At 40.6% G+C, this 22,853-nt stretch overlaps 1 protein-coding gene across 4 annotated transcripts in view; it reads right to left on the reverse strand.

Annotated features, from left to right (window-relative positions):
• RERE (arginine-glutamic acid dipeptide repeats) overlaps window positions 1-22,853 on the reverse strand; it is a 403,197-nt gene that overhangs the window by 147,338 nt on the left and 233,006 nt on the right. For all 4 annotated transcript variants that reach the window (XM_036350921.1, XM_036350922.1, XM_036350924.1 and 1 more), the window contains 3 exons: window positions 17,434-17,539; window positions 16,051-16,147; window positions 3,161-3,265 (listed from right to left, as the gene is read on the reverse strand). In XM_036350921.1, coding sequence (XP_036206814.1) covers window positions 3,161-3,265; window positions 16,051-16,147; window positions 17,434-17,539 — 308 coding nt within the window. The remainder of the gene's footprint in view (window positions 1-3,160; window positions 3,266-16,050; window positions 16,148-17,433; window positions 17,540-22,853) is intronic.

Consider the following 22,853-nt stretch of genomic DNA (forward strand, 5'->3'; position numbering starts at 1 on the left):
AGTAATGTTGGGGAAGAGGGGAGAAAGGAAGAGAAAGAGACAATACATCAGTGACCATCAACATGAAATGCTCCATCTTAAATGATATGTTTCTTCGCTATCCCTAAATGCACCTTGGGACCTAAAGAACTCTTATTAGCAAGGGGAGACAAATGGACTGGTCCTTGGGAAAGTTCATGCTTCATAATTTAAAGATAAAGGCATCTCCTCTCAAATGGCCAATATCAATCTTTCTGGGACTCCACTCACCATTCCTTCCCCTCCTAACTCAGTAGCCTGAGTCAGAGTATGCTGACTACGTAAGTAAATTTGGGGTGAATCTTGTACACACAGCACAAGTGAACACTCCCTGAGTGCAGAAATGTCAAAACCAACTCCAAAAGCAAAGCCCACTTGAGGGTTCAGAGTTTAGGCCAGCATTAGATTCAGGTCTCTCTCATTTGTCAGCCCCTTTTAGCTTGTGTCCTACCTAAAGCTAAAAACATCTGCCCCTAGTTCTATTTTCCCAAATAAGTTTTGTTACTTAAACATCAATGTTAACAAACGTACAGTATCACCACCCCTCAGCTAAGACCCTTAGGGTCAGAGGACTTTCAGAGCCCAGAGCTCCTTGGATTCAGAAAGGTACTGGAGTAAAGTGCCTTACACGATGTAACACCCTACAGTGTCCGAGAATGGCCACTCTTCTACCACATTAGTGCTTTGCTGTACAAATTGTGCAAACCCACACAAAGAGAACAAATTAAGAATTAAATAGCTTCATATCAGTTCAAGTCAAGCATGACCATCAAATGAGTGTCAGCATCAAACTTAGCATAGAAAACTTTCGATTTTTTCAGTTTTCAGATTTCAGAATTAACGATAAGAGACTATGCATCTCTCACATTTTAAAGGCAATGGCGAGTCTGTTCCCTATCATACATGTGTTCAACAAACTAATGCCATCAGAACCAAAAGTCCTGGACAACCAAGTCCCTGGCAAGACACAACACTCTGAAATACAGTAACCAGTTTAGGGAAAAAATAAAAAGGTAGCCAAACATTGGGGTTTATAATGGGTCTATGTGAAAAAAATGATCCAAGCTTTCAGTGCTTTCTAATATGCTAAATAAATTACAGAAAATTACATAAATCAACTTTTAACTACTATCAGAAAATCTGCTATGAGATATAATAATTCTATCTTAAACTCTGGTTCCAGCTGCTCACTCGGAGCACAGTTCCTGCATTATTTAAGTGGAAGGAACAGTCATCGGAGTTTACAGTCACAGAACTGCCAGTCTTTACCTTCCAGTAGTCTTCCCGATACATGCGCTACCTCCCAGGATTAGTGCCCGTTTGACATTTCCTCTTCAAGTGCCTCAGGGCACTGAGTCAGCACACAGCCACCATTACATGCCAGGCCCACCCATTCAAGTGGGGACTACCGAGAAACCAGCTCACCATACAGCCCCATTCCTCACAAACTTGAAACAAAGACAGAAATAGAGGTATCAGAGGTAAGTTCTGCAGCGATATGCACCCTGAGCATTCTAAAGATTGGGCTGCGCATGGCCAGGTGGAGAAGACACAAACAGGTTTCTACAGTCTGTTCAATCACATACACTCTTTTGATCATCTGAGCAGCTGCAAGAACTGTACACCCAACTCCGAGTTCAGAGTGGAAGCCATACTGGCTCCACTGCTACAGATTCTCATGCTCACCCTGTAAGAAGTGTGAGATCTGCCACAAGCTTCACTTACAAGTACACAAGCAAACACCTGATCACTTCATCCAGCACTCCCACAGCACTCACAATAGACCGGGCAAAAGCGGGGCTCGGGGAACACCAGCACCGAGAGGGACAGGGACACACGGTGGCTAGAAGTCAAGCGCTCACAGAAGTGACTCAGAAGCAGGGCCCGGGCATGCACCACACAGGCACGGCTGTGAGTTGCTTTTTCAGGTGAGAGACAAAGACCGTCTCCTTTGGCACACCTCACCCACACTTTAGAACAAATGGGAAGGATCACGCTGAATGACTGCGAGCGACGCACAAGGAAAATGAAGCCGGAGCTGTGAGTCCCTCGATGACACAGGTACGTTAGATGCCACTTTTTAATATGCCTTCAGCAAAAACAGATGCATAACCAAAACGAGTTATACATAATTTGGTTGTTTGTGATAAACCTAAAAGTTAAACATTTAAAACACAAAAGCAACTTAATCAATTCACTACTACATATGCTTGTGCAATATGACAACAATTTACCAGATAGTTACATAAACATGACATCACTAAAATAACAGACTCCATTGTGTCCAGACAGAAATCCAAGTTCAACTGTTCCACATTTCCTCTGGGCAACAGGAAGACACGAATGACCAGGCAGTCAGTAAATGCAAATGTAAAATAAACATTTCAAAATATAAGATGCTTTTGCACTATTATCATTGGTTAGCGTCTTTGTCATTGGAACAGGGCAAACTTCAAAAGAGAAAATAAAAGCGAAAATTCACTGTTTTCTAAAGAAAAACGGTAAACAAAAAAGGTGACCCTTACACTATTACCACTATAGCTGTTCTATATATGCCTTAGTAGGGCTTTATACAGCCTCTTACAACCACAACAAAAAATATGGTATATTTTATTGACCCTAGGTTGACTGTCTTAACATATAATTTCTCAGCATCCTCCAGGAAAAGGTTTCCCCTAAAACGATTACCTATCTTGCCATTACACTTAATGAGGTTCTTCCACTAACCTCCTTGAGCCAAGTATCTTTTATTTCATTCTAAATCCTTACATTTGTAGAACTTTCCATGAGGTTCTAGTGATTTCAATATGGTACCATGGAAGGTATGACAGAATACACATGAAGGTAATAAATAATCTGCCAATTCATAATAAATTCAAAACAGATAAACTAAACATGTGTCTTTTTCCCCTCTCTAAACCCAAATTTTCTCACGTTTCCTTTTTTTTGAAAGAAAGACACTAAAGCTGCTTTAGACACCAAAGACATTCATTATAACTTCTTCCAAAGAGGTTTACTATAGAATTTGGAGTGTATTTGTTTTCTTTTAGCCTTACTAGTATTTACCCAGATGTACACACACACACACACGCAGTCAGAAAAGCAGAAGTTCTCAACGAGTGGGCCCAAGTGACTCACTTACCTCGTCTCAGGGTTATAGCCTAATATGTAGAAAAATGAATCCACTCGGGCTTTAAACTCTCTAGCAGCAAATATGTCAGAAAAATGGGAGATGTTACACTTCCCTCTGAAAATAAGCAAACAAACAAAAATACATTAGTAATACCCTCAATTATTTTGTAAACCAAAATACTATTGGGGGGGGGGGAGTATTAACTAAATCCACATTACTCTAAGAACCTGTAGATGTAGCTACAAACTCTGTAATCATCTATTCCAACAACTGGGAGTTCCCCAGGAAGAAAATGCCCAATATAATCTGTTTTTTTGTTTCATGACTGCTTCAGCTTACAAGTTTACAACTTCATTGCTTTTACCTCAGCATTTTAGTCATACAGTAAAATTAAACTACAAAGATAAACTGTGGGCATAACTGTGATGAAAGTTTATTAAACTAGTGATGGGGGAGCTTAAAGCCCCAGTTAAATGATGAAAATGGCCCTCTTAAGCCCTTCTACATCATCAGAGCAAAATGGCCTTTCCTCCTGCTACCTTACGATGGGCAGAATGTGGAACTGTTCAATAGATGTTTCTCTTTAAACATACAAGAAGTAAACTGACTTGAAAATTAAAACAGAGCAATTTTAACTTTTAAAATATATGGATGCATTGTAATATACAAACAAAACCTCCCCAAATTTTTAAGTAACATTAAAGGACTTAAGTTGAAAAACACATTCCCATAAAAATATTGCGATGAGGAGGAGTAAGATTTCCAGGTTCATCTACCAACAAAACGTAAACCACAATATAGCTGAAAACTCTCCAGTTCTGCACAACTCCTTAAGCCATGTTTCATGCACCAAATGTAAATGTCAGCAGCATTATACCATGCAATAGGGCCCACCTTCCCACTACACACACACATGTGCACAAACACACACACATACATGCTGAAATAATTTCCTAGAAGCTAGAAAGTAGGGAGGTTTATCCTAGACAGCAGGGAGGTTTTAAGAACTGCAACTCCCTTAGTGGTTTCAGAAGGTAACTTTAATACCAAGTGGAAGCTAAAGGTTACGGTTAAAGTAGGTGAAATGGGAGGACCAAACGCACATCAAGAGTGCGCCAGGATGCTCCCAGTGGCATGGCGTGCCCTCCCTCCCACAGCTTGAACAGCATTCCACTCCCAGGGGAATCCGTGAGTGATTCGTTAACAACACACATACCAGCTAATGGCCAAGGTGTCAGTGGAAGAAACTGGCTGAGGGATATCCACATAGGAATGGACATTCATTCACTTCCTACCAATGAAAAAGTAATGTCCCCCTTTCCCACAGGACTTAAATAACGGTGATCAAAGCCTCAGTAATGGGCAGAAACTAAAATGGGCTCTGACAATTTCTATTTTTAAAATGAAATAAAACTATCTATTGATTTACTAAAGATCCTTTGGGAACTACTGATTTGAAGATAATGCAGGGCTATTGAGCACTTGAAATGTGGGTGGTATAACTGAAGAGAAATTAGTTTTAAACTTTATTTAATCTTACTTAATCTCTCTCTCTATAAAAGCCTAAGCGACCATTACGACCGAATGACCAGAATGACCGGGAAGACCAGTCGCTATGATGCGCACTGACCACCAGGGAAAAGACACTCAACACAGGAGCTGCTCCCTGGTGGTCAGTGCACTCCCACAGCCAACCTCCCGCGGCCCCTCCCCCGAGCTGGCCGGCCCCCATTGGCCCCTGGTGCTAAACCAGCCATGGGCAAACTACGGCCCGCGGGCCGGATCCGGCCCGTTTGAAATGAATAAAACTAAAAAAAAAAAAAGACCGTACACTTTTATGTAATGATGTTTACTTTGAATTTATATTAGTTCACACAAACACTCCATCCATGCTTTTGTTCCAGCCCTCCGGTCCAGTTTATGAACCCATTGTGGCCCTCGAGTCAAAAAGTCTGCCCACCCCTGTGCTAAACATTCCTAAAGACCTGCTTCTGGGTCAGGGTTTCATACGTTCCTCACTGCGATCTACTGAAAGTCAGCCCTGGACACGAGAGTTTGTCTCACTCCCATCCTCCCCCTTCCCCGGGGGTCGCCGGCCCGCCGCAGTGGCAGCATGGTGGCGAGGGACGGAGGAGAACCGCACGGTGGTGGGGCGCCGATGTTGGCGTTGGCATTGGCATCTGGCATCTGTTCCTTCCATGTCTGGCCTGGCGACCATCGCCTCCTCTCCCGACCCCGCCGGGGCCTTTGGTCCTGGGCTGGGATGGGGAACCGGGGATGGGTGGCAGCAGATGCAGCCCCTTTCCCAGGGGGGCCAAAGGCTGGCTCCCTCCTTGGGGCTGGTGGCCAACCTCCCGTGGTCCCTCCCCCACACACGATTCATGCACCGGGCCTCTAGTGTGTGTGTATATATATATATTTAAATAGCTACATGTGACTAATGGCCACCACACTAAACAGCACATATTTATATATTTCTATCATTGCAGAAAGTTCTATTAGAAGCACGAATTCGCAGCTACAACAAGATACAAGACAATACAGACTAAGCATCAACTCTTCAGGCCCAGGACCACACATCCAGTGTTTAGCTGGAATTAAGGAAAGTGGGTAAGATCACTTTTACAGATGAAGAATGCACTCACTCTGCACCTTACTGCCCTCCTATCTGAAGTGATTTAGTCCCTGAAGCCAAGAAGAAACAGGTAAGTTCCTCCACCAGTTAAACAGGGATAAAAGGACCTACTGCACCAATCATAACAGCATTAAGATCAAATAAGAGGTCTATGAAGGCGTCTACTGCTCAGTGCTATGTAAAATAAGCTATTTTCACCATCATTGTCCATTACTAAAGGAAAGTAATTCTTTTATTATTCTTTGTTATTTCTCAAATTTAAGGTAACCCTTAAACTTGAGTAATTAATGTATTAACTAGAAATATAAAAACCCTACCACCCCACAATTTTAAACATAGGCATTAGAAATCAAATATGTTTAAGTCAGGATTTCTCAGTCTCAGCACTGCTGACATTTCATTGTCAGGAGCTGTCCTGTAGTTAGCAGCATTCCTGGCCTCTGCCCAACAGCACCCCACAGACATCATGGAGACAATCAAAACTATCTCAAGAGAATGCCAAGTGTTCCCTAGGGAGGGCAACTGGTTTAGGGAAGGACAAAAGCAGTAGAAATAGAAGGATATCATCTGATAAATGACTATGAAGCTGTAATAAACAGGACTTTAATCTACCATTACTTATATGTCCTCTATTTGCTTCCCATTTAATTATATGAATAGCCTGTTAATTGATGGAATTCTTTAGTATTTGATATCATTTAATCATTGATTATCTGAGATTTTCCAGATATGCTGATTTGTAATTTTAACGTTTTGTAAAATTATGTTTGTAATAAACGTAATTTTACTTCTTCTTTACCATTTTTTAAGCCTCTAATTGTACTATACCTCTAATACAACGTAGAAAATAGTGGAAATAGGAGGCATCCTTGCCTGCTTCCTGATCCCAGTGGAAATGTTTCTTGGGTGTTCCATTAAATATGATACTAGCTTTAGGAATGATCATACCATAATCTTAGCCTTTAGAGATCCATTTTTCCCCTTAGCTTTATTAACATGACAAATGCTACTAACAGTCTCAATAGTAACCTACTCCGCATTTCTGAAATAAATTCCAGTTGGTCATTATGTATTTTTAATGAGATATTAGAGTTTTTTAAAGAATTTGATGACTTGGATCTAGTATTTTTCTCATTAACTTCTGCTTTTATTGTTATTACTCCTGTCTTTGTGCTTTTTTGTTTTTGTTCATAGCAGCTCTATTCATACTAGCCTAGAAATAGCCCCAATGCCCACCAGCAAGGAAATGGGTAAACAGATCCTTGTGTATTTGTATAATGAAATACTACACAACAATACAAAAGAAAGCGCTGATACATAGCAGCACAACATGGAAAATTCTCAAAAATTAAATATTAAGCAAAAGAAGCCAGACATGCCCTAACTGGTTTGGCTCAGTGGATAGAGCATCGGCCTGAGGACTGAAGGGTCCTGAGTTCAATTCTGGTCAAGGGCACATGCCGGGGATTGCAGGCTCAATCCCCCGTGGGGGTGTACAGGAGGCAGCCAATCAATGATTCTCTCTCATCACTGATGTTTCTATCTCTTCCTCTCCCTTTCTGAAATAAATAAAACTATATTAAAAAAAAGAAGCCAGACACACAAAAAGGTACATACATCATGATTCCACTTATATGAAGTTGTGGAGCAAGCAAAAATAATTTATGTTAAGAGAAACTGTATGGCTGTTGGCTTCTGGGTGGGAAGTTTTGAGTGGAAAGTAGCTAAGGGAACTTTCTCACATGGTGGGACTATTCCATGCCTTGCTTAGGGTCAAACAAATTTATGAAAATGTAAGCTTAAAATCTGCATTTTACTGTATATTTTTAAAGTATTAGGGGAAAATAAAACAATGACAGTCATTAGCATGCAGCTGTGGCTGTTTAAAGTTGCTACATTTGCCCGCTAATGAGCCCTCCTGCACTGAGCCCTGAGCACAGAGCAGAGCTGAAGACAGGGTTGACAGGAGCAGGTAAGGCCACCACGGATGGCTCTGACTGGGTGGCACCCATTTTGAAATACCCATTTTGGGGCAACTGTAAAAAAGTAGGTTTACAGTTGTTAGTATGGAAAACAGTACTGTAATTAATTAATAAGAACGAACTGTTTCATATACCCCCGATTGTGACTGCTCTCCTGCCCACGCTGCATTTCACAGCACCTCTCGCTGGAGAGTAGTGCTTACATTTAAAAATGTGTGTATGTGTTGCTACATTCCTTTCTTTTGTTTCCAGAGTCCGTGTCCTAAGGTCTTTCACTGATCAGTAAGTAACACGGGCTTCCTGAAAAAGACCTGCGTGGGTAGCCCTTTGGTGTGGTGCCCAGTCACAGCTGGGAAGTGCAGCATTTGAAGAGCCCCCTGGCCAGTGGGAGGTGGCCATCTGAAGGGGATGAGGGAGAGAGAAAAGAACCGCCTTATGCAAGGAGAGGATACAAATGGAAACTGTGGCCCAGAAATTCATTCCCTTAAAACTACCCAAACCTGGGAAAGTCTTCATCTATCCCCAAGCTTAGGCAAACCTCAGAGAAACTGGTGAGGATGACAGAATGCTTATAGCAGCGTGTTTGCTTACAGGTAATTCACTTTTATCTGAAAATAAAGGGGGGAAAGATTTTGAAACAGTAAGTGTGTTGTCTATTACAAGCCATTTGATTAATGACAGGCATAGGATTATTTTAAGCCTCTTCTGTTTCCAGTTCTTCTGCCTCTCTTGACTTCCTATGGGTTATCTGAACATTTTTCAAGATTCCATCTTGACTTATTTACAGTGTTTTAGTATATCACTCTGTATAGTTTTCTCAGTGGTTGCTCTAAGTATAACAATATACAATACTTGAGTTTTCCACTCAAGTCCTTGTGCTTCCCCACTTTCTAAATACAATTGTCTTAAGTATTTCTTCTATATACATTTAGCAAAGAGCAGTGCATTCTTTTTATTTATTTGTTGTTCCTTTTATCATTTTAAGCTGGAAACAGAATTCATTTAATTTTATTTTTTATTCATATCAATGTGTTTCTTTAGTTTTTCTCTAATCATTGCTTTAAATGCATGCCATACATTCTGGTTTATAGTATTTATATCGTTTTAAATTTGTGTTTCTCCTTATGCCAGGAGTTGTTAATAATAGGACCTTTTAAATTTCCAGATGAAAGGACTGTTCTGCTCTTTGTTTTTATTTGTAAACTTTATTATTATTCCACTTTAACCAGAGTGTTTTTTTGTGACCTAATATATGATCATTTTTTGAGAATACACCAAGGTACGTAGAAGAATGTCTTTTCTATTGCTAGGGTCTACAGATCAATATTTGCCTATGAGGTTAAATGTGCAGGAATAAATGTAACAAGAATGGGGAAATGTCTCTGAGGAACACTCCTCAGACACGCCTGGAAGGTAACAGGAAACGTGAACAAATGGGAACCCCCCGCTCTCGGGCTGGAAAACCCATCATGGCATTTCCCCACAGCTTGCCCTGTACATTCAATGCAATCCTGATACAAATGCCAACTCTCAGCTGTATGGCCTGAAACAGGTAATACTAAAATTCACATGGGAAAACAAACACCTGAAAAGGGGTGAAGGGAGACTCTAGCTCTATCAGACAATAAAACATAGTTTAAAGCCTCTATAACTCAAAGACTGTGATGCTGGCACATAAAGAGACAGAAGGAAATACAATGGCAAGTCCAGAATACTTATGGAAAAGAATCTATGACAAAGGTGGCATCTCAAGCTGCAGAGGTAAAGACAGACTTCTTAAGTAAATGGTGCTGGGACAACGGGGTAGAATTCCTCTTTAAATTTGGTGTAGGGAAAGGCTTTCTAACCATGACTCAAAATCCTGAGAAAATAAGACTGATAAATGTGACTAGATAAAAATAGCCTCTGCATAATTTAAAAAACGCATAAAAGTGACAGAAGTGCGAGAAAATATCTGCAACATACAACAAATACACGAAAAAGTTTTAAAACACGAGAGACAAAAAGAAAAAGACAAGTAGCAAAGACATAAACAGATGATTCACTCTCAAAAAAGAGGCAAAAATATCCTTCATACATATGAAAAAAATGCTCAAACTCACTGTTAGCAAAAAAAAGTAAAACAACATTGAGATACGATTTCTCACCTATCAGACTGGCATACTTAAAAAAAAAAAAAAAGACAACACATTCTGTTGGGAAAACAGGAAGTCTCATACATTGTTGGAGAAAATGCAAACTGGCGTATGTTTTCTGGAGGGAAATCACACATACATGAACCTTTTTAACCCAGCATATGCACAAGCATATTCACCACAGTATCACTTATGATTGGAACACCCTGGAAACTGAAATGCCCATATAGGAAAGCACAGTTGAATAAACTATGGTACATCCACACAATGGAGTACTATGCAGCTGTCAAAAAAGAATGAGGAAGTTCTCTGTGCACTGATATGGAGCAATTTCCAGAACATGACACTAAGTGAAAAAAGCAGAGTATCTACAGTATGCTACCCTTCAGATAAGAAAGAAGAGATTATAATAAAACTAGAGGCCCATTGGATGAAGAGATTCGTGCAATAGGCCTTCCCTTCCCCTGGCTGCCGGCACCGGTTTTCCTCCGGCACCCAGGACCCAGGCATTCCCTGCTCCGGCCCGGAGCCTTCAGCCTTCGCTGCTCTGGCCCAGAGCCTTCAGTCTTCACTCTGCCACTTTGTGCCTATGTATGCAAATTAACAGCCATCTTTGTTGGGTTAATTTGCATACTCTCCTGATTGGCTGGTGAGTGTAGTGGAGGGATGGTCAATTTACATGTTTGTCTATTATTAGGTAAGATGGACATGTGTTTGCTCATTTGTGAAGAGAAAATGCAATAAGAAGTAAAGGAATCAGTTACCTACAGTAGGTGGGTGAGAAAGCAGTGGGAACTCAGATCATAACAGCAGGGGTGGAGGCTATAACTTTGTACAGCTCTGGCCCTTAGTACCAACCACAGCAATAGTCCACAAATCTTTGCATACCCAAAAAATAAACACACAGTCCAAATCAACCAGAAGGAACCAACAGAATGCCAAGTCTAACAAATGAATGTAACCATATGACAAATGAATAGCACAACCACCTTTAGGAAGGTATGTAAGAACAAAATTTACATATGTAAGCAACTTCGGAAAACAGTATCATGCTTATATACTACTAGAGACCCAATGCATGAAATTCATGCAAGGGGCTCAGCCCTCACAGCCGGCAGCTTGCCTCGGCCCTCACAGCCCCATCTTCGTCCGGAAGGTCGTTCGGCTATCTGGTCTAAATAGCATATTACGTTTTTATTATTATAGATAAGACTAAAGACAAAAATTTAGTCAGTAAATGTGTTTTTTCACAGGGACATGGGTTACAAATTTGGAAACTAAGTTGTGTGTATTCCAGAACTGAATAAAAATAAGTAAATATGTATTCTAAACAATAAGAATGTGTTCTTCGCTGCTGAAGGAAGAAGTTACGAAGTAAAGAGGAAGGATAAAATGGGTCTTGTGGTGCTAGCCTGGAAGCTTGCTTCCCCTCTCTGCTCCCAGCCATGTGAGGATGCAGGAAGTCGGCAGTACAAACCAGAAGAGGGCCCTCACCAGAACTCAAAATGCTGGCCCCCCAATCTCGGACTTCCAGCCTCCAGTCTACGGTATTTTGTTATAGCAGCCTGAGCCTGAATGAGGTAAAACATTAGCAAAAATCATATAGGGTCTTTAGGTAAACGGTATTGAGCTAATGTGAATTTCCTGGTTCTGATAACTGTACTATCATTATGTAAGATGTAAACACTGAGGAAGATTGGGGGAGGGGCATATGAAAACTCAGTTCTTACAAGTTTTCTGTGTGTCTACAAGTAGCTCCAAATAAAAATTTTTTTTAAAAGACCATGAGGTATTCAAGGTCAGAGTTAGGTGTCCTCAGTACATCCAGAGTCTTTCCCCTACTGGTGGCTCAATTACATGTGATATGATGAATGGATAAGTAAAAAAATGACTGACAAGTTATGGTATCTAATGAAGTACTAAGCATGTATAGACAAAACAATAAAAATGCTATAGGTTGAAGTTACTTCACGTATAAAAACAACAGATTAAAAACAGGAAATGAATCTTAAACTGCAAAACTAAGACCTCGGAGGGATCATGAAACACCTTAGGTAAGAACCTGCAGGAGCTAAAGGAGCTTTGTAAATGCTATGGGATGGTTGGGGAATTATACAAAGATGTAATTAACCTACTTCAATCATTATATATTTACTAGAGACCAGGTGCATGAAATTTGTGCACAGGTAGGGTCCCTAGGACTGGCTGGCGATCAGGGGTCTTCCTTCCCCAGATGCCGGCCAGGGCCTTCCTTCATTCCGTGCTGCCCCCTGGTGGTCAGTGCACGTCACAACGAGTGGTTGAACTCTTGGTAAGTCGAACTCCCAAGGGGAAAATTTGCATATTAGCCTTTATTATATAGGATAATCCTGGGTGACCATAAGAGATAGACTAATTTGGGATGAAAAGAAGATCCGAAGTCCTAAACAGCTAGTTTAGGGTTTCCTGGTCCCAGGCTTCCAGAAAATATACTCTAAAATATCTATATATATATATATATATATATATAAAAGACTAATATGCAAAGTGTCCCCTCAGGAGTTCGACCAGGGGACCCGGAGTTCGGTCGCTCGCTATGATGTGCACGGACCACCAGAGGGCGGCACAGAACGAAGGAAGGCCCCAGCCAGCACCTGGAAGACCCTGATCAGCCCTGATCGCCGGCCAGGCCTAGGGACCCTACCCATGCATGATTTTTGTGCACTGGGCCTCTAGTATTCCTATGATTTGAATTCCTAGTAAGGTGATAGCTTGTAACCTGATCTACCTTAGGATGTTTTTTCCCCTAACAATCACCTGAAATTGGAAGCAGATAATCAGAAAGTTGGAAAAGAGTCCTAGCCAGTTTGGCTCAGTGCATAGAGCATCAACTACGGACCGAAGGGTCACGAATTTGATACCAGTCAAGGTCAGGTACCTTGGTTGCACGCTCGATCCCAGCCCTGGGCACGCGAGGGAGGCAGCCCATGGATGTGTCTCTCTCACATCAACGTTTCTCTCTCAGTGTCTTTCTCCCTCCCTTCCACTCTCTCTAAAAATCAATGGAAAAATAACCTGGGGTGCCCTGACTGGTTTGGCTCAGTGGATAGAGCGTCGGCCTACAGACTGAAGGGTCCTGGGTTCGATTTCGGTCAAGGGCATGTACCTTGGTTGCGGGCACATCTCCAGTGGGAGGTGTGCGGGAGGCAGCTGATCAATGTTTCTCTCTCATCAATGTTTCTAACTCTCTATCCCTCTCCCTTCCTCTCTGTAAAAAATCAATAAAATATATTTTTAAAAAATATCCTGAGGTGAGGATTAACAGCAACAAAAAAATGTTGGAAAAGAGCCCTCAACCTGATGAAACGTGTATGCCCTGCCCTCCCATGCTGCTCGCCACAACCAGTATGGGAGAATTCATTGTTAAAAGTGCGCTGCCCAGCTCACAGTTCACAGCCCAATCACAAAGCTATCACTCTAGATCAGTGATGGCGAACCTATGACACGCAAACTCATTTTTTTGGTTGATTTTTCTTTGTTAAATGGCATTTAAATATATAAAATAAATATAAAAAATATAAATCTTTGTTTTACTATGGTTGCAAATATCAAAAAATTTCTATATGTGACACGGCACCAGAGTGAAGTTAGGGTTTTTCAAAATGCTGACACGCCGAGCTCAAAAGGTTTGCCATCACTGCTCTAGATCAAGCATGTCAAACTCAAAGGTTAACACGGGCCAAATAAACAAGGTTTAAGTTTATGTGGGCCGCAAAAAAACAAAAGCTCAAGTTTCATAGAAACGTAGGTTTATTTTGATAGAGGCATGCTGAATACAAAAGGCTGAAATAAGTGAGCAATTGTTGACATACAATAATAGAACGTTTTAATAAAAATTAATATTTTCTCTTGAACATTAACTTACCAGACACTGAATAACTGCACAAATTAATAAGCATAATGGAAATAAACCTATTTTCTTGTTCTCCGAAAGAGAAATATTTCTTGTTGCACACACCAAACGAGTCAGTACAAGACTAATGACGTGGCAATCAGCTGCTAAAATATTTGCTGCTAGTATTAGTGGAGAGAAATGGTGCGCCTGCACGTAAGGGAAATGAATGCAACACCATTATAGTAATCAATCATTAGCGAACGTTGTAGTTCATTATTAATAATTATGTATAACAGGATATTGTAAAAATTAAGTTATGAAATTTTTATTAAAATGTTTCTTACATGCTGTTACATTGGCTGGGCCGCAAAAATATTCATTGTGGGCCGCAGGCAGCCTGAGAGTTTGACACCCTTGCTCTAGATCCTTTGACCATCAATAAAACATTATCTTAAGGGAAAAATAAATGACATGGCAAATAAACCCTCAGGTAAGGATTTAAAAATGAAAAATAAAGACTCTACAGATCTTAACAACTTCTGATAAATATTCAAATGTAGTCATTTGAAGCAATTACGTGAAAACATTGAAAAAGCAGAGTTACATATATATCTCTCTCATATTTTTACTCCTTTAACTTGAATTCAACTCTAAATTGCTTGAAATCATTTATCTCAACCAATGAAACAAGATGGGAAAAGGAGGGAAAAGCATGCAAAGCAGGATAAGAAATAATCCCAGGATCAAGCTACTTGTCTTAGCTAACAATGTAATGGTTCCATCCATCTATCCAACTTTCCATTAACTTTCTTGTTCAGCATGCAAGCTGAAGATCCATAAGCCACCGTCACAAAAAGCTTGTGGGTCTTTTGGAAGAAGTTTACAACACACCATGGGAATTCTCCAAGTTTATCTATGAAGTCCCATAGGAAGCCAACTCCACCCACGCACACTTCTTCCCTGCAGCAGCGTTTGGCAAACTATGGCCCACAGGCCAAATCTGGCCCAACGCCTGCTTCTGTAGAGCCCATGCACTATGAATGGCTTTTACATTTTTTAATGGCAAAAAAAGAAACCAAAAGAAGAGTAATACACCTCCTGACATGTGGAAATTAAATTAAATTCAGATTTGTGTCCACAAACAAGTGTTACTGGAGCACAGCCACTCATCCACGCTGCCTGAGGCTTTGTGCTGCAATGGCTGAGCTGAGTGGTTGTAACAGAGACCATATGAAAGATTATCTGCCCCAAAAGTTTGCCAAAACCTGCCCTATATTAAAAGTTTTGCTAATTTGCCTTGAAATAATTGGCTTTAGCTATTTAGCTTTGCACAAGAAACTCCAGATGGTTTTACTGAATACCATCTGAGCAACATAATAGAGAAATTATTGTATCTCGTTGTAGATAAGCTAAAAGCCAGCATATCCCGATGGCATTTTTTGGGGAAAATAAACAACTATATTTTTTAACAACAAAGTAGTTCGTCCATCAAATCACTTTACCATTTCCAGTGGGGAAAGTTATTACTTGCCTTACTGCTTCCACCACTTAAGATGCCCAAAGTCCTCCACTTATAAACAAAAATGCCAGAATATACGTGTATCCTTTCCTTGAAAGGGACAGAAGAAACAAAATACCAGGTGGCGCAAAGCAGGGGCTAATGGTCACTTTTTGGCGTAATTATCAGACATAAGAGTAACCTGCAATGTTACCTTCTGCCTCAGAATAAAGTCTTCAATATATTCTCCCTACCTGAGCTTTTTAGTAGAACAATTTTCATTCATATAGAAAACTAAAAGAATAGGTCAATGAAACGCCTACCAACTTTGCCTAGATTAATAATCACATGCTCAATTAATTACATGCTGTCATCTTTGTTTCATCCATTTCTTCACCTGTCCTAGGCAGAACAGTGACTGAATCTTTAGGAACTAACCGGCAGATCATCGAAACACTTCACCCTAAATACTTTAGTGACCAATACCAGAATAATAATTTTCAAGGAAATATGGATTTTTTAAAAAAACTTTAGGAGAGGGTATAAAAACATGAAATAGGGGGGGAAAAAGTCCCCTCCCTATACCCCCCAACAAATTAGTGAAAATACAGGCAACCTCCCAAACCTCAATAATACACAGAGCTAACACTGGAATGTTGGCCAGAGACCACAGGAGTCATCGGATTATCAGCACGATTATCAAGAGAGACCAGGACAGCTTAGCCTCCCACACTCCATGACTTCTCCTTCATGGAGACCACACCTCTGCGCTTACCTGAGGGCAGCAGCGTGGTAGGTGTCGACATAATCAGAAATGAAGAGCTCTCGGTTCTTGATAACTGGGTCTGTAATAACAAGTTCTCTTCCAGAGTCTGTCAAAAAATCAATTCATTAAGAGAACATTAAAACTGAGTTTCCCAAAACAATTAGGAAAATCTTACAAAATTTTTATTTCAGGGTCACCTCCCACTAAAGAAAGCACAATAAATAACCAGGCCTGGTCAGCAAAACAAAACAGAGAAGAGGAATAATGTAGAGCAGAAATAACAAAAACAAATATTCTGCTGGGTGTGTTTTATACCTTTTACTAAAGTTCCCACAGTTTGCTGAAATGCAATAAGCACAAATTTTTTTTAAAGGGAAGAAACAACTATTGCATTTTAGCAATTTGTAAACTACTAAATATTTAATCATCCTGTCCATCTTATTTTTTATCGCTAAGTAGTCCGGGAGGAAGTGAAATCAAGAGTTTCCATGGAAAAGAATAACTAAGTTACTCTTTTTACTAACAAACCGCAATTTAACTGCATTAACAGAAATTTTTATAGCTTCAAAGGAGAAAATAGTAGTAAGATGTGAAAGAATATCATTTTATCCTTCTTCACAACTATTTTTGATGATGGTCGGTCGAATGAACACCTATCACCAGAAGCAGTGTGAGGAGTGACGGCACAGACACCAAGGACAGAGCTGGCCTGGCGACTCCCTCAGGTTCTCTAAGCCTCATCTGCCTCGCCTGGAAGCGGGAGCGACACACACTTAATGGGAAACAAATGTGAGTCAGCTATCATGAGGTCTAGCGCCTCTCAAAAGAATCAATGAAAGGGAGCTATTATACATCTGAACAAATGTAATATACATTTCATGTTCACATCTTATGTGTAAATGGAGTTATTGGGCAGACACTACAGTGCCAGGGGAAGAAAAAGATGCTTGAACAACCTTCCTATTGTTCTGAAAGTCAAGATGCAAGCTGAATTCCAAAACATTCAGGAAAGCTTTGCTTTGAAACTGAAGTTCAAACCCTGAATACAGAGAACTTCAATGATACAGACTCTGTTGAAAAAGAGGAAAGAAATAAAATGCAACCCTGTAGGTTATAAGCATTATTAGGTCACCATTCGGCAAGAAAAAGAAATTACTGTCGTTTCCAAAGAAGACCTATCTCTACCCGAGTTTACAAGGAAGACGGCACGGCACATGCTCAGGTTCTTTCCTTTCAAAGGCAAGAATAACGAAAGAACTCGGCAGAAAGTGAGTATTCCACTGACGTCCTCTTTATAAGAAGCTATTTTGGAAAAAATGTCCATAGTAGTGATCTCCATTAATAAATGTTTTCGGAACAAACTTTGTCCAAAGCTGTGAAGGGCATATTTACCGTTTTCATTGTGTCGATCCTGAACCAAATGCTGATACACAGAATCTGGAACTTCAGACTGACGGTAGTACCATTTGACGTTCATGAGTAGGTGGTCCCTCTTACTCTGAAAAGGAAAATCTAACAGCATTAGGAACAGGGTTTCAGGTGCCCACAGCTGCATACCATACCCATGAACACAAGTCCCTGGAAACAGATGGACAGGCAGAGAGGGAAACACACAATTACCACCAGAACCACAAAAATACATAAGTTAACGAGGTCAAATTTTATTTTTTCTAAATTACAGCCACAGCACTCCCTCTGATCTGATCCCTCAAAGTTGCTCATTAAAGGGAAACAAAGGAGAGCAAACTTGAATCTATAAATATCCCCAGTTTAACTTATTCAATGTTATATATTTTTATTTGGCATTAACTACATAGTTCTACATGAATACATGCTCCTATCTTAATTTTTGACCATTTTAAATATTTATTAACTGTACTATTTACAAATATTTATAAACACTGTGAAGCCATTAAGGGCAATACGTTACAAAGAACTTACCCAACAAGGCCTGGCACAGTCATCTCTCCGGGGTTCGCTAATCACCCAGACTGAGTTACACTCTCCCTCCACTTTCCTGCCACTTAATTTGCAGTTATTGCTACATGGCAGACTAACACAGCAAGCTACGAGTAGTGATGAAGGTGCTGAGAGTCCATGAAACATGGACCCTGGCTTATTTATCTTTGAATTAGCAGAGAATTGAACACCTTGTATATAACTATTTGTGAATAATGAGAGTTCTATGATGATCAGGGTCCCATAAATGTTTGTAAAACACGTAACTTTGTTAGCTATAAAAGTTAACTTTGTTCCTAGTGCATTCAAAGAACACAGTATCTATCAAACGCTGCCCTTCCACCTGAAGGCTACACCATGAGGTACATCATCTGTGCCACCGGCTGGGAAACATCTCAACATGCCAGCACACTGGGCTCATCAAACAGCTTCCCAGCCAGTGAGGGCCTTAAGACACTTCCCAAGGTGAACGCAATAGAACTCTTCTTAGCAGCTTCTTCCTTGTCATCACAAGTCAGCGGGTCAGAAATGAATGAGCGCTTCAATCTGAGAAATGCCTCCTGTTTATAAAGGAGATGGCTAAATTCTCAAATATGTCAATGGAGCCTTCATTATGCTTCCTGCTTAAATGACGTGTGTGAGTGTATATACACATATATACTATATGAAAAATGTATATATTCTTCACTGAAAGGCCAGTAAGACTAAAACCAAATAAAAAAACCTTTGGTAGAATATTTAAGCCATTTAAAAAAACAGAAAGAAAAACTACCAATAGTCTTGACTCTATGCAAATGTGAAGAAATCTATTCCTAAGTAAATATAAACATCCACATTCTTCCTTTACAATTAATTGTGCCAAATAGACAGGCTTATACAAATAGGACAGCATTACGGTTTCAATAAAACAGACTGTATGCAAAGAATAATCCTACATAATGGCTCTCTTTACTTTCTATCCAATTTGCACTTTATATTCCACACTGTTTATACTGCAGGTGGGAAGATGAGGACAAATCAGTATGGTAAGTAATAAGAATGAATGTTACATGTAGGAGGTTATGGACAAGAGCAATTACTTCCAGCAGGGAATTATGAAGGAGGTAAACTCTAACCTGGGAAAATGGGAAATATTTCATTGGATTCTTTCTAGGCAAAGGATGACACCCAAGAAAGATATAAAGAAAGAGAAAATACAAGACATATCCACATGCACATGGTCCATCTGTGTGCAGCACAGAAAACGTTCTGCGTGGTACTGAAAAGAACCTGAATCCTGACTGTAGTTTGGCCTCCAGTGGGGTCCACTAGCCCACTGCTGCCCAGTGGGGTCCACTAGCCCACTGCTGACACAAAACACAGGAGAGCAGCCAGAGGGCTACAGTTTCATTCCTAGACAAGGTAATAAAAAGCAGGCCCAGGATGAGAGCACTCATCACGGAAACAAACAAACCAGGTGGAGGGACAGTCTGGTTGACGGCCCTCGGGGCTAAAACTCACTTAAGTAAACATACTGTCTAATACGGGCTTCTCAGCCTCAGCACTGTTGCCATGTGGTCCAGCGAGGCCAGTGTGGAAACCTGTCCTGTGTACTGTGAGATGCTGAGCAGCATCCCCGGCCCCCAGACACACTAAATGCCAGTAGCACCCCTCCCCGTCTCTGTGACAACCAAAAGTGCCTGCAAGCATGGCCAAATGTCCTCTGTGAGACAAATTACCCCCAGTTGAAAACCCATGGTCTAGCAGTTTCCTTTTTAATGAAAGCTAAATCAGAATGGTAAGACTAAAACCTAGGTCAAGTACTATCAGGTGAAGAACACGGGCCACAGTCAACAGAAACAACCTTTTAAAGGTACCATAACTGGCAACTGTACAATGTCTATTTTTCAGAACCACGCCAGTGATTCTTGAAGTATAATATTTATGTTATCTTCTGACCCAAACAGTTAATTATTACACACACACAAAATCACTGTTCTGATTTCTTTGTACCTAGATTTATGACTCCTAATGTTAGACTTGACAGAGGCAGCGGAAAGCCTATTGGACTTTCTAATGCAGTACTACTCAACAACCAGCGAGCGGCAGCATTGCATTAAAAAGCCTCCAGACACTTGATTGCAGATATAACACAACAAAGGTACTAAAGTAAACTTAAGTAGCTGAAATAGATGAGAAATTTGGTTAAAGATTAAACATCTATAAAGGGAGGTAGTAAATTGTTCCAGAGAGTACTAAACTGACATTAGGTAATCCGGGGGTCCTAGGCCTGTCTGCAATCACTAGTTAGTAGGGGAGGGGTGGGGGGGGGGGGGTGTGACCTTAGTGGAGTCACCAAGCCACGTGACAAGTGAAGGGACAGAACAAAATTATTTCTATGGTCCCATTCCATCTTGCTTATGCTTAGATTTCTTCCCCAGACAAAACCAAATAGATAAGATGGGATTAGGGGTGTTTTCTCTACAGCAACATAATGGCATTAGCCAACATTACCACCCTAAAAAGGTTTTACAAATTAAAATGTCATCTTCCATGGAAGCTAACTGCAGTGCACGGAGGAACACCAGAAGGGAGCAGAGAGTAAACCTCTCCCCCACAAAGCTCCCAAAGCCCCTCAGGCTCAGGGGTGCTGCTCAAATGTGAGCCACCGGAAATCATCTCTTCCCGCTACTCGGCAGTCAGATTCTGCTCAAAATCACAGAAAATTAAAGGTAGAAGTGAGCTCAGAGGTCATCTGATTCAACCCAAACCACCTGGGTTTAAATCATGGCTTTGCAACTTACTAAGCTGTGTGACTTCGGGCAAATGGCTCTTCTAAGCCTCAATTTTCTCATATGTAAAATGAGGAAAAAATAATATTCTCTAGCTCCTTAGGTTGTGAGGATTAAATAAATGAATATAAGGAGAGTGGGTTGGCTCTCAATAAATGCTGGATATTACCACCACTGTTTTACAGATGAAAAGAGAAGTCAAGCTATAATAAGAAGTGGCTTATAAATTTGCTTTTCTCCAATACAAAAAGCAGGCTAGCAATAGCAATAAAAAAACAAATCATGTAGCAAATTAGGTGGATGTATCTTCGGTTTTGCAACAATTCAAGAAGCATATCAAGTATATCTGACAAATATGCCTCATTATTGACTAGTGATATAATTGTACAATTGCATAAAGGTCAAAGTGGTTATAAATGACACATTTTAAACGGAATGTGGTGAGAAGCTTCCTATGTGAAGGCACCCTGGGGTATATTTCTGAATACAGAGAAGAGCCCACTGGGAAGTAAATCATTTCCCACCATTTTATCTTTAAAGAGAGGAGAGACTGATTGATTCTGTCTGAGTCCAGGTGGTTGGAAGCCACCAAACAGGAGCACCTCCAATCTACTTAAAATAGTTTCAACAGCAGTGGCTCAGGGCAAAAAACGGGGAGCAGCTGATTCTGGGTTAAATTGTGAATTCTTCCACATGCCTGGCCAGGATTTCTTTGAAATGAGGGATTGTGTAAATTTAAGGAAATAAAGAGTTTAACAGAAGACAAACCCATCCCCACCTGGGTTTAGGAAAAAGCTAGCCTAAGTGTTTGGGAGCAGAGGAGGACATCTAGAGCTTTGAATGCCAGCCAACAGGCTGAGAATTAATGAGTTAAAAATTCGGAACTGAAATTAAACATCAGAATGAGGTAATGAACAAACAAAGGGAGAAAGTAGGCAATAGAGACGGGAAGAGCAAACAGGAGGCTGCTGTTAAAGGGATACTGATTCATTTTCATCAACACAACCATCCAGAATACAAATACAAGATCCAAGGCCAGGATATTCCATACAGGTTTTTCATGATGATTAATATAGTAAGTGCTTCAATTGATTTAAATTGCCAATCTGAGTCTTTCCTAGGAGCATTATTATCATCCTCTGGGAAAAGGTTTTAACGCGTTAAAAAATAAAGGAAGCACAGGGAGGCGGGGGTAGGAAGAGAAGGACAGGAGTGCAGAAATGACCGACAAGTGCAGAGATTCTTCTACATATGGAGGAGGCCCCCAAAGCAGAATGGGAAGAATAATACTTTTAAATTCACCTGCGTTAGAGGAAAGACCTTTTTAGCCCCATAAGTTACCTACCAGGTCTTGGCAGATTCCGTGAGGGGTCCCGAAGCCCTCCACACAGGCCACGCCAGTCCCTCTGCTGTTATCAACTGTGACAGAGACCTGGTCCCAGACTCTAACCAGGATATGAAGATGCTTCATCAAGTGAACAGTTTCACAAACCCCAATTTCAGCTGCTCAGTTCTTGGGATTTTACATTTCAAAAAATAAAAGATCTAGATTCAGTTTCGGGTGAAATCAGACCAAATTTCTTGTTTTATAAAGCCAAAGAGCCAATAAAATTTTTCCAGAAACTTGGGAAGTTGAAGTGGCTTAACATTTGCATACAGTATGGTTTAAAAATATGCCTTTTGAAGAAACTTTTCATGCATTTCCACAAGATGCTTATAATAAGGTCGACAGCTATAGAAGTCTTAGAGTTTACCGTGTAATTCAGAATTGTCTGCTGAGACTGCCAGAGGGGGAACAGCCCACCAGAGACATCATGCCTCCCTCCCAGTTGCTGCATAGATGGCTTAAAGTTGCATTTCAGCCCCTCAGGGTCCACCTGCACCCACAAGGCAATGCCTGTTGGGAAGGTCATCCTCACTAGGACCTTGGGAACACAGTCTTAGTGGCTTCGATCGTTCCTGACTTTGGGAGAGGGGAAGAGGGACAGTCAATGGGGTCAAAGACTACTATTATTCGAAGGCCAAAGATAGCTCCAGGCATATGCACACGTAATATGATCTAAAAGATGCTTTCTGTATCAG

The sequence above is a fragment of the Myotis myotis genome, unplaced genomic scaffold, assembly GCF_014108235.1.
Source record: "Myotis myotis isolate mMyoMyo1 unplaced genomic scaffold, mMyoMyo1.p scaffold_m19_p_2, whole genome shotgun sequence".
NCBI lineage: Eukaryota > Metazoa > Chordata > Mammalia > Chiroptera > Vespertilionidae > Myotis > Myotis myotis.